General features: G+C 47.0%; 1 protein-coding gene across 5 annotated transcripts in view; it reads left to right on the top strand.

Annotated features, from left to right (window-relative positions):
* The window catches only part of LOC137426748 (mitogen-activated protein kinase-binding protein 1), a 214,895-nt gene that overhangs the window by 171,440 nt on the left and 29,978 nt on the right, over positions 1-13,477 (top strand). For all 5 annotated transcript variants that reach the window (XM_078779071.1, XM_078779067.1, XM_078779068.1 and 2 more), the window contains one exon: positions 312-452. In XM_078779071.1, coding sequence (XP_078635197.1) covers positions 312-452 — 141 coding nt within the window. The remainder of the gene's footprint in view (positions 1-311; positions 453-13,477) is intronic.

Below are 13,477 nucleotides of genomic sequence, written 5' to 3' on the forward strand. Positions count from 1 at the left end.
TTGACTGTATTCAGGTGCGTGTCGTTGTGTTGCAGTGCTGTGACTTTTGTTGCACCACCCCTTGTGATGTTCATGCTTTTTGTTTTTTGTGATTGAGGCAACCTCTTGTTTATTGACATGTGTTTAGTAAAGATAGCTGGACTTTACCTGTATTCAAATATTTTTCATTTTTGCGTGGAGGATTTCAATGAGTGTCCTTCTAAAGATTTGATGAGTTTTTTTTTTGATGTTGAGTATATGTATATAGTATTACATATGCACAGTAAAATCTGTAATCCGATCTCATTTGCCCAATTGTATTGCTTTGGCAGGTACTGCAACTGATGAAAATTCGACAGAGGAGGAAGAGGAACCCACCCGAAGCTCACACTCGGATATTTCTCCGCAGACCCCTGATAAGGAGCGTTTCTTGAAGCAGATATTTTGTGAATCGCCAGAACCCCAGTCTCACGGTGAGCTTGGCCCACTGGTCGATGGAAAAAAAACAGATGTGAAATGCTGGACAGGCGGCAGCCAGCAGAAGATATGGTAATATAACATTACGCTGCATGAGGTGTTCAAAATGCTCTCAAACGAGAAAGTCGCGTTTTAACGAGAGAAATAGTCCAAGAAAATATATATTCAATTTTAATCTTTCACCTTGTTAAAACATATTCGTGAGAATTTTCTTCAATAATCATGTGGTCTTGGCTTCCGGTCTTGCCGGCGAGGTTTCGTTTATTCGCAGCTCTCCACGCTCTCCATCGAAATCGAAGTTAAGTAATTGTTCCCATTTGTATTTTCGTTATAACTGTATTTATTTTATGGTGTGTGTACGTATATTGTGTCCCGAGGAAGATTTTCGGTGCAAATCTCTCATACCTGTATAGAAAATCGTGTTAATTCGTGTCGTATCTTTTGAGGCCTTGTACAGTGTACAACCTTGAGGCTTTGTTTTTCTCTCAGCGGTCTGTCGTTTGTGCTCCAATAACTTTCGTTCTCTGCTTTTCCCAGTCTTTTCACCCCATAGCCTACTTCCTTGTTTAAAATCAACTCCAAAAAACAAAACATATATATATATATATATATATATTTCCTTCTCTGTTCTTATTCTTTGTTCTCATTCGTTTATTCGTTCTTATTCGTTCGTTCGATCTTCGACCACGTGTTTCTCCCCCATTTCCCCAGATAGTTTTCACTGTTATTAACCTTACAATGTTTACACTTTCCCCTCAAGTTCTGTATTCCGTCGTATTCTACAACACCTTTTTCTTCTTCTTCTTTAAAAGGCTGCTTTCGACTTGCTCACCAAATATATTCATCCCAAAAAAAAATTCCATCTCTTATAGTGCCTTTTTTCTACATTCCCTAAACTCTCCTGCACTCCATCCTCCATTCAGCGTCCCTAAACGTATTTTTGACTCGAAGGTCACAAGAAACTCATTTTGCAATAAATATTCGTTTCCCATTAATCGTACACTTTCTAAAATCCAATCTCACCCCTCCCCTCCAAATCTTCCCCATAACCCCTCCCCTCCAAATCTTCCCCATCACCCCACCCCTCCAAATCTTCCCCATCACCCATCCCTTTCAAATCTTCCCCCTTTCCCCTCCCCTCCTAATCCTCCCCATCACCGATCCCTTTCAAATCTCCCCCCTTGCCCCCTCCCTCCTAAACTACCCCCTCACCCCTCCCCTCCAAGACTCCCCCTCACCCCTCCCCTCCGAGACTCCTCCCTCACCCCTCCCCTCCAAATCTCCCCCATATCCCATCCCTTTCAAATCCCTCCCCTTGTCCCTTCCCTCCTAAACTCCCCCTCGCCCCTCCCCTTCAAATCTCCCCACCCTCATTTCTTCTCAATTTCCCCCCTCTCACTCCCCCTCCTCAAAGCGTCCTCCCAGATTCTTCCCCCTTCCAACTCTCACCTCCATCTCCCCCAACCTTCTGCCTCGCTCTTCCCCCTCCTCAAATAACACCTCATTGTGCCTCACCCAATCACCATCAAACCTTTTGTCCGCCCCATCCTTCCCTTTCTCCGAGCTATTCTGAAATCTCTGACACACCTTCAACACCTCTCCCTACCTCTTCCACCTCTTCCACATCTTACCCAACCCCTCCTACCCCCTGTTCTGTATCCGATGCTCCCCCTTCCTCTTCATTAACGGTATGGACCTCAAACATCCGGGGCCTTCGTTCAAATTTAACTGATCTCTCCATACAGGTTGCTTCTGTCAAACCAGACGTGATCTGCTTAACAGAAACCTTCCTCCTTCATGATGTCTCTGATTCCTTAGTATCTCTCCCGGGTTACTCCCTCCTCCGGTATGATAGACCTGAGCCTCGTCCTGGAGGTGGGGTTGCTATCTTTATCAAAAACTCTCTTCCTCACTCGCCCTGCACTGCACTCTCTCCACCTCACCCCCAGGAATACCTCTGGCTACGGCTTCCCCTTCGCTCCCACCTCTTGTTCATATGTGTGTTGTACCGTCCACCAAACAGTGATGACTCCATCTACATCTCGCTGTCTGATAATATGGACCAACTTCGATCTACTCATCCCAACTCTCTCTTCCTCATATGTGGTGATTTCAATTGTCACCATGCCAGTTGGCTGGGTGTGGGTACCTCTCTCACCAGCCATGGCTCCTCAGCAAAGGACTTCTGCGACTCACTGGGACTGACACAATCTGTCAATTTCCCGACCCGGATCTCAGTCAACGGAGCATCTTCTCTTCTGGACTTGGTTATGACTAACTTCCCTGAAAATGTCTGCTGCTCTTCTTCTGCTCCAATCGGATCATCTGATCATGTGCTTGTTAAAGTGGACATCTCTCTGACCATTCTCAGGGAGCCTGCTCAGCGTCGACGAGTCTGGCATTTCACTCAGGCCAACTGGCACGGTCTTCAAACAGCCATCAATCATCTGGACTGGTCTCCCATCTCTACCACCTCTGACATCAACTCATCCTGGGAATTCTTCCAAAGTAAATTGCTCTCTCTCATGCACAGATTTATCCCATCTCGTCTTCAGTTGTCATACCCTTCCTCCCGTCCATGGTACACGGAATCTTGTGGTGAGGCTGTTGCCCAGAAACAACTTGCCTTCGTCTCCTGGAAAGAAAATCCAACGGAAGGAAATCTCATTTCCTTTCACAAAGCCTGAAACAAGTGTGTGTCCACCCTCAGAAGAGCCAGGAAACAATATCTCTCCGTTCTCAAGACCGAACTCTCTTATCTGTCTCCCTCTTCCAAATCCTGGTGGTGTCTGGTCAAATCTGTTTCTGGTGTTTGTTCCCCCTCCATCCCCTCCCTTAGCTCAAACGGCTACACAGCTGACTCCGCACGTGAAAAAGCTGAATGCCTCAACTCTGTGTTTGCCTCTAAATCTTGTGTCCCAAACCCATCCCTCTCTGTACCCACCATACCCAGTCATACCCAGCTGCTCCTGGACTCCGTGTCCTTTCCTCCTGACAAGGTGGAAAAGTTTCTGTCAACCCTCGACTCTGATTCTGCAACTGGACCTGACGGCATCAACCCACGGGTCCTAAAATCCTGTTCTTCCGCTCTTTCACTCCCTCTCTCTGTTCTCTTCACCCTCCCTTTTGCTCAAGGTCAACTGCCATCTGCTTGGAAATCAGCCAACAACACCGCTTTGCACAAAAAAGGTGCAAAAACAGATCCTAGCAACTACAGACCAATCAGCCTTCTCCCAATTATCAGCAAAGTCATGGAATCCATCATTGCTTCGGATATGAAATCTTTCCTCTTCTCCAATGGCTTGATCTCTGATCATCAATTTGGTTTCAGACCAGGTCACTCTACTCTGGACATGCTGCTTCTGCTGTCTCAACAATGGATGGAGGTCCTCAATGCCAAACAGGAAATTAGAGCTGTCTCCCTCGACATATCAGGTGCCTTCGATACGGTCTGGCACCCCGCTCTGCTCACCAAACTCTCCTCCTTTGGTATCCATGGAAATCTCCACGCATGGCTTGCGGACTTCCTCTCTGGTCGTAGTCAACGTGTGGCCCTGAATGGGTTTCTCTCATCTCCTCTGCCTGTTCAGGCTGGAGTTCCCCAAGGCAGTGTTCTGGGCCCTGTGCTTTTTCTGGTCTTCATCAATGATCTCTCTGACTCTTGAAAATCCTCTCTATCTCTTTGCTGATGACTCCACTCTCTGCCGCTCCATTGCTCATCCCTCAGATCGGCAGTCTGCAGCCTCCTCACTCTCTGCAGACCTGGGCAAAATCACAGACTGGGCAAACAAGTGGAACATGTCTTTCAATCCTGACAAATCTCACACTCTTACGATGTCTCTCCGAAAAGACCGACTGGACAACCCTCCCATCTACTTTCTGAATAATCCTCTCCAAGAAGTTCTGTCACTCAAGCTTTTGGGTCTCACTATCTGCCATGATCTTTCCTGGGAAAACCACATTTCCAAGCTGGCCGCCAAAGCCAGTCGCCGACTGGGCATCCTCCGTCGTGCGAAGTCCTTCCTTGGCACACCTGAGCTCCTCACCACATACAAGGCTTTCATCCACAGCTCAATGGAGTACTGCTCTCCCCTCTGGGCTGGTGCTCCTGCCTCACACCTAGCTCGTCTTCACGCTGTTGAAACCAAAGCGTTCAGAATCATTGGAATCTCCCGCGATGACGCTATCTCCGAGGGCCTTTCACTTAATCACCGCAGGCAGGTTGGTGGTCTTTCCGTCTTCTACCGACTCCTCTCCGGCCTTGCTCCCCCAGCTCTCTCTGGGCTCTGTCCCCCAAATATTCCTGCTGGTCGCACAAGATCTGCCTGCAACCCTCTTATGGTTAAACTGCCAAAATCAAGACTCTCTGCTCACCTTCACTCCTTCATTCCTCTTTTCTCCCGCCTCTGGAACAAACTCCCTCACTCTCTTCAATCCCACTCCTCCCTCCAGGTCTTTAAAACGGCTGTTCACCACCATCTCTTATCTTCCCCAATCCAAAACCTTGATCTTTTCTACCCCCGCTAATTTCACCCCAAATCCACTTTTTTGAGGTGATTTTTGACTTCTTTCCTGGAAGTCCTTGGTGTCCTTGCGTTTTATACCTATCCTGCCTCCCCCCAGGCCCTCTCCCTCCAAAAACATCTCCCAATGGCCCTGCTCTCAAATGTTGTGTTTGTGTGCTTCCTCCCCTTCTCTCCCCATCTTGTCGACCGCTCCCCTTTTTATATACTTTGTTTGCTTGTTTGTTTGATTTGTTTGTTTGATCAATGTTAGCTCTTTCACGAGCCTCGACTCTGTATCCAAAAAAAAAAAAGAAAAAAAAAAAGATGTGCACTGTCATACGGTGAGAAAAAGGTTCTTACTCCTTGGGCAATGGTGTGGTCGTTCGGATAACATTTTGAAGACCCGTTGTGGGAATCGATGGTTTCATCATTTCTCTACATCTTACCAATTACTCACAGGTGTATCATGCCAAAGGATTTGCTTGTTGAAGCCATTATTACACAACTAGTATAAAGCCCATCATTGACAGGTTGGAACAGTTTTTGACGGTACAGCCTCGTGAGCGTGCCAAAGTCTGAAACCTGTGCCTAGTGTCAGGTGTGCTTATATCTTCTTTATTTATTCGGCATCCTGCAGACGTAAATGAACAATCGGTTTATTATGTGTGTGTTGCACATCATGTGCAGTGAATTTCACCTCCCTGCGTCTTGTATTTATTGTTATTAAAACAAAAAAAGAAGCTTCTCTACACCGACCTTGAGGCTCGGTTTGCAAGCCACCGTCTACAATTCCAATGTAAGAAACATAATGACTCTTCTTTTGGGTCTTCGGAGTCCTCGGGGTCTTTTGGGTGCTCAGGGTCTTTTGTGTCCTCTGGGTCATTTGGGTCCTCGGTCTTTAGGGGTCTTGGGGATATTTTGAGTCTTCAGGATATTTTGGGTCTTCGGGGTTTTTTTGGTCTTCATGGTCTTTGGGATATTTTCGGGAATTTTGGGTTTTTGTGGTCTTTTGGGGTCTTTAAGGGTCTTTGGGATATTTTGGGTATTTGGGGTATTTAAGGATCTTTGGGGTATTTTGGGTCTTTAAGTGTCCTGGGGTCTTTTCAGGATTTTGGGTGTTCGGGGTCTTTATGAGTCTTTGTAGTATTTTGGGTCTTTGGGGTCTTTAATGGTCTTTTGGGTCTTCAGAGTCCTTGGGGTATTTTAGGTTATTGGGCACTTTTGGGTCCTTGGGGTATTTTGGGTCCTCGGAGTCGTTTAGGTCTTTTATCTGGTGGACACATAGTCGTGTTCAAAAATTGTCCATTAAAACCCCACTCGATTTCTTTAAAACGTACCCTTATGAAGGGGGACAGACATCACACAAACACATTGTGTTTTATATGGTAGATAGTCTACATAATTTCATTTATGCACAGATAATATAATTGGGCATAAACAGACTATTGAAACCTTCATCGTTATGCACAACTAGCTCGTTGCAGCCATTGCTTGTGCAGTGATGTTTTGAACTCCACAGTTGACACTACATTGACCTGCCTTGACTTTGACATAAGGAATCTGAACTAGAACGGCACTCAGTCGTGCGCATACTTCCACCAGGCTGAACAGTTTATGTTTTGTATCCCACTGATAGGCTTGATCTGGATCCGGACCTGAACCAAAATCAGCTTGTTCTTGTCACCTATCCATCTCCTCCACCTAGTTCTGTCATAACCTGACTAAGACGTTTTGAAATGTCATTATTTATATATATATATATATATATATATATATATATATATATATATATATATATATATATATATATACACACACACAGACTTGGCATTTAATATGGAATTTTTTTTTTTCTTGACTTGGGTTTACTTTCTTAACTCAGTTTATCAATCTGGTGAGTTTCTTTTACACTTTGGTGATTTATTTGTTAAAAGAACCATGTCACTGATTGTCTGTCGCAGCAAGAAGTCAACAACAGGATTATATCACAGGTGGCGTGGCAAAATGTACGGACAGGTGCATTTGATGATTGGCTTCACAGTCGAGTATACAAGGGTTGTTGCGTTCTGTCTTAGCGGAAAACAACTGCTGCACGTCTCCAAAAGATATTGCCGCTTCCTCTGGAGATGGTCCGTCAAGTCGACAATGCTGTTTGTCAGGGAGTGGTGGCTTTACGAAATTATAGCATGAAACAGCGTGCTATTGCTCGATAGTATGGCATCACTCAAGGTCAGGTGTCAAAGATCCTGAAACGAAATGCTCAGAGGGGTGTCCCTACTCCAATACCGAGGCCAGGACGTCCCCGCAGAACCACAAGGAGGGATGATCGCCAGCTGCACCGGTTAGTCCGCAATGGCCGTACCAAGTCAGCTAATCGGCTTAGGGCTGAGTGGCAGCAACTGACAAATGTGCCTGTATCCAGAAGGCGAGTCAACCAACGACTGGTTCAAGCAGGCTATCGTGCCAGGCGTCCCCTGAGAAAGCCACGCCTGACCAGACAACACCGCCAGCGCCGATTGCAGTGGGCCAGAGAGCACCGTCAATGGCAGCCAGGACACTGGAATCGCGTGATCTTCAGTGAGGAGTCTAGATTTCTGGTCTATCGTCAAGATGGCCGCGTCCGAGTGTGCAGACAAGTGCATGAAGCCTACAACAAAGATTGTATAGTGCCAAGAGTCCAAGCTGGAGGTGGTGGGGTGACCGTTTGGGCTGCTTTTCATGCAGGGGGCAAAACTGACCTGGTTGTTCTGAATGGAAACCTGAACCAGTTCAAGTACAGGGCCATTTTGGAAGAAACATTGCTTCCATTTTCTTGTGCAGCCTTTCGAGGAAACTTTGTCTTCCAAGATGACAATGCACGGCCTCATCCTGCTCGCATGATCCAACACTTTCTTGCTGACCGTGGTGTAGATTATATGGAGCGGCCTGCCATGTCCCCGGATATGAATCCGATAGAGAACTTGTGGGCAGAATTAACGCGTCAAATCGACCACTTGGACCAGCAGCTGACCTCTGTGCGTGAATTGCAGCAGGCTATTGTCACTGCATGGCAAGCGATTCCTGTCCAAACCTTGGCAAATCTCGTGAACAGCATGCCTCAACGTGTACGTGCTCTCCTGAATGCTCGTGGGGGTTACACGAAGTACTGAACTGTAATTTTACTGTCCGTAATCCCAGTCGTAATGTAACTTTTGTTTTTGTTAAAAAAAATTTTGGCTAATGTGCAAAATAAAGAGATACTTCTGGAAAACGTACAGAAGTTTAACACAGTGCAGTCCATGAATTGAGTTCGATATCAGTTTACATCACTTTCAAGGATCAATTTATTTGTTTCGAAATGTCAAATGTGGTTTTTGTTTCTTTTAAAGGTCACATTCACAAAATCTAGAATTATTTAAACATAATTCCAATGAACTTTTGGTTCTAAGACATCTTGAAAAGTAAGTTCACCCCCACAAAAAAAATATTCCATATTAAATGCCAAGTCTGTCTATATATATATATATATATATATATATATATATATATATATATATATATATATATATATATATATATATATGTATAGTATACACTATACATACATACATACATACATACATACATACATATGTCGGATTGAGACTTAGAACTTGGGACTCAGAAGACTCAGAGAAAAGGAGCAACAGATCTATTTATTAGAACTCGATTACACAAGCTTGCGGGGAGCAGGTGTCGCAGGAAGGTTCACATGAAATGACCAACACTACAACAAGATGCTCTGAAGTAATTCGATTTAAACTTGCTTTATATAAGGAATATCGGGTGTGGTTTTAGCTCACAAGATACAGATACAGAATGGGCTCATTGGCCCTCCCACCATAGTCCCATCCTGTTGTTCAGTTAGTTAGAGGAAGCTCATCAAGGCCACTCATAGTTTAACTCAGATAAGGAGATGGTCAGCCATATGTGGCAACATGTTTACAACTTTCTGTATCGAAACCTTGGTTGGGAAAGTACAAAAGGAGGGGACACTCGTAAATGTGTCAGCCCACAGGATATTGGCAAAGTCTAGAGGGAGGCTGAGAGATAACAGCTGCCACCAAGGCCAGGGAAGGGGAACGAGAGATTGTGCCCACACAGGCCAAGAGCTCATAGGCACAGAACTCCTTATTAGGATATTACACATCCTCAATGCACAAGAAAGGACTAAGTATTATAAAGAGTACAGCAATCAGTCAAAACAAAACATATAATTGGTTATACTTGGTAATTGGTAAAGCAGCAAGGATATACAAAGGGGGAGGGGCATTACAGCTCCCTACATACCGCCCTTTTGGATCTAAGATACAAAGTTATCTACGAGCCAATCAAAGGCCTTTATTTCAAACAAAGCGGAAACAAAACCAATCAGGAAAGTCATTCAACATATCACGCGAAGGCAGCCCAGTAAGCATGTCCCGTACCCAAAGCACCACACATACTCAGTAGGATGATTCGCGTCTGTATGTGAGTATACAAAGTATACAGTGTATAAGTCCGTAAACGCAGGGTGATCAAATGGCATGAAAAATCCACCAAGAGAGGTGAGAGAGACAGTGTAAAGGGTTCACTAAACGTACCATGCGAATGCAGCCCAGTGAGCATGTCCCGTACCCAGTACCGCACATCGCACTCAGCAGGATGATACGCGGGTGTGTGGGTGTAAGTGGGTGTAAGTGGGTGTATGATGTAAGTCAGGTGTAGATGGGTGTATGAGGTGAGACCGTAGAGGCATGAAGATCGAATAGCGCGTCAAATCCACAACGAAGACCTCTGGTTCCACCGGGGTCCACACCCAGGAAGATCTCCCGACCCACCCTTGGTCCACAGAGGTGCGGCCAGGACTCCTCCCCAACTGGAGCTCGCCCAGGCTTCCCCAGGTGAAATCCTTGGAGATCTTCAGCGCTCAATCGATATTCATGTTCATGAGGTCTCTTACATGCTGGTGATCTGGGGAAGACACAACATCGTCAGTATCAGGTGGCTCAAACCTATGGCCATAAAATAAAGCATAACGGTCCAAAGGAGGGAGAGCGACTTCCTTTGGGTCAAAGTCGAGATCGTCCGAGGCGATGCTGCTTGCATCGCTGCTATCCCTGGACGAATTCGTAAAACAATCAGATTCGGAACTCAGAGTATCTCCACGATCGAGTTCCTCTCCATCCGGGCTTGGGTTTGCAGCTGGGTCCAAATCCCGGACTGGGTCAGTGGCGTTTGACTCACTGTGAGCTTGTGAGACATAAAGGTGAGCTCGTGAAACATAGAGGCAGAGCCTGCATTGAGACATAAACATCAGTCGGGGACCCTTGCAAGTGGCCCACATCATCATTGGTAACATCATCAGTAACATTATTCTCAGGTGGCGTAGGCCTGCGGCGACGGCGGCCAGCAATAGTCATAGCCTTACACATCGAGAAGAAACGAGAGGAGTCCCTTAGGAACTCGTTGACGTCTGCATGCAACGTGTTGGGGCCCAGAGTAATCGGCCTCCTGGCAGCCTGAAATGCTTCGAGGTCCGCAAAAGTGTAATCAACATCATTATCGGTAATATCAACAATGGAAGAACAATCTTCGGAAGCGGAGATCTCATTGTCGCGGCCCAGTGGCTCGTTCGGGTCGTCGTTCCAGGATCCACGGTCTGCGGTCACGTCGACGGCCGGTGTGTCATCTGGACCTGCGATCAGCTTGTCGATCATCACCATGGCCTTTTCTGTTGTCGTCTTCAGTGTCCATCCTGTGGAAAACTTTCTCACACACGCAAGGACTAAAGCCTTGATTATTACACAACTGACCACGATTCCAAGGACTATTGCCAAGGCGGTCAGTACCCACTTTACTATCGTACCTGTCCACCCTTTGAACCAGTCGGTTAGCCACTGGTGGGAGGCTTCCCGATCCATTCGATCCCTTGTCAATATATGAGCGCTTTCCCTTAACCTTATAATAGCAGCACTGACCCCCTGTGAGGGATCAGGAATAAAAGTGCAACATCTACCCTCAATTATCCCACATACCCCTCCTCGTTCTGCCAATAGCATATCTAACGCGACCCTATTTTGCATAACCATTGTACGCAGGTGGACAACTGTGTCCAACATTTCGTCATGTGCTGTAGCGGTGGCGTTGGCCACACTTTCTAAGATTAACGCAATTTTGTCAATGCGGTAACTGCTCATGACCGTCCCAGCCCATGGGAAGAAGAAACTAACGGCCTTCTCCCAATCAGCGCCATGTAAGGTGGTGGTACCGTCGTCGTGCCAATAGGTGCTTCGTTGTGTCCTTATGAGTGCAGGGGTATTATGCAAGTGTTGTCGCATTTCCATTTCTGGGAAAACTGATCCTAAATAGCAAATTCCTCCCCAATTATCAGGTAAATACGGGTAAGCTTTGTTCCCGCATACAAACATGGTTCCGTGTGGAGCCACTAAATGAGTGGTCATGCAAGTGCGAAGGTCTGCGATAGTGTTTGTTCCGTTTTCCCCTTCCCATGCCAACTGGAGGTGTGTGAGGTTATGTAAGGGCGAACTTGTAACATTTACTAACAGCATGTGTTTCCCTTCCCTAGGGTCCGCGAGGAGGGTATCTCTACACACGGATTTACCTACCATTATTTGGCCCTTTCCTTCTAAGCAGAGGGCCCCCTTTGCCGGCTTAACCCAAACCGGCGCCGGACGTTCCTCAAAGTGTCGGGGCTGGATGGGGGGCGAGTACTGGAAAACTCGTTTACACGCGGTTCCGTCAGAACCTTGGCTTGTCAGGGTTGTACTAAGGCATTTGGTGTCTAGTGGCTTCGAGCACAAATCATTGAGTGATAGGGGTAGCACTACCATTGGTATTCCTGCTGTGCTGGTGCGGGGAAGGTGCATACACATCCAACACCGTGTCCTATTCTGTAATGTGGCCATATGCCGTGCGACCTTCCAGTATGTGTTCTCCTCTGGCTTCCTTCTTACTTCCTGGGCAGGCGGGGTTTTAATGACGTAAGCGGCGCAACTAGGTCGTAAGTAGGGTGCAGTTCCATTTGGGATTGTCGTGCGAGGGGGCCATATTCCACATTCAAGTATCATTGTTGTATCCGGGCCAATGGGGGTATAATGCAACATGAGGGTAGTATTCTCAATGCCCTTGCCCCATCGATATCCTGGGGCATATCGGCTGCTTATGTCCCCAGTGTATGTTCCATTTTCCACTTTCCTAACCTTAGTCAGGACTAGGCGTGGTCTTGTCATGCGTGCCTGTGGTGTCTTATTGTGTACCACTATAGCTTCCACCCATCTTACAGATAACCACTTAAAGCTTGTTTCCAGGTTACAGCAATTCACCGCTATTTTGTCTCCCCAGCGAGCCGTTATATACTTGACGGGGTAGAGGGGAAATGCTGAATAATTGTCGGGTCCTGGGTACTTGGGGAGGTCCTTTCTCGATAGCTCAAAGTGCAAGAGCCTATCTTTGGCAGGGGGTTTGCGGCAGCTGCCCAGAATTCCCATCATCATGACCGTCATCGCCGCCCTTAGGAGACTGTGGTGCCCTAGACGGTGCATTGTCTTCAGCTGTGTGGGGTGTAGTGTCTTGTGTGGCTTGTGGTGCGGGGATGGACAACTTACAATGGGTGGCGTGGATCCACGAAGGTTTACCCTCGCAGAAGACTGCCGTCGGTGTGACCAGTAGCACCTGGAATGGTCCCTTCCACCGTGGCTCCAAAGCAGCCTTGCGGGTGAAGTGCTTTACGAGCACCCAGTCGCCGGCCTGGAAGTCGTGGATGGCGTGGCCTATTGGTTCAGGCAGCGCCTCTCGTACTCGAGCATGGATGCTGCGTGCCACATTGGACAAGCCTATGCAAAATCTCAAAAGCATGTCATCCATTACTGGCAAAGCAAGGGTGGACATGTCTGTTGGTGCTGAAACGGGCAAGCTCATAGGTCGTCCCATTAATATTTCGTGGGGGGAAAGGCCCGTAGTGCGACCCGGGGTGGAACGGATGCTCATCAACGCAAGCGGGAGAGCCTCTGGCCACCTCAAGCCTGTGTCTGCGCAAAGTTTCGCTAGTTTATTCTTTAAAGTCTTATTCGTTCGTTCCACAAGTCCCGATGACTGTGGGTGGTAAACGCAATGGAAGGATTGTTTAACGCCCAATGCCTTCAGGATGCCCTTGACCACCTGCGCCGTGAAATGGCCCCCTTGATCTGACGAGATTATCTGGGGAATGCCAAATCTGCACATAAAATCCCGCACGAGACGCTTCGCTACTGTCGGGGCATCGGACTTGACGCATGGGTAGGCTTCGACCCATTTGGTGAACGTATCTACGATTACCAACACATAGCGAAACGACATGCTTGGTTCCAATTCTGTAAAATCGAACTCGATAGTTGCGAACGGCCCACTAGGCGGGGGCCGTCCCCCGTCATGTGCATGTCTCGGTGGCGCCCCTCTATTGTGTTGCTGGCAGACCACGCATGATCGGCACACTTCGGATACAATCCGTGAGAGTCCTG

This window comes from Myxine glutinosa, chromosome 5 (genome assembly GCF_964187855.1).
Source record: "Myxine glutinosa chromosome 5, kmMyxGlut1.1, whole genome shotgun sequence".
Classification (NCBI taxonomy): Eukaryota; Metazoa; Chordata; class Myxini; order Myxiniformes; family Myxinidae; genus Myxine; species Myxine glutinosa.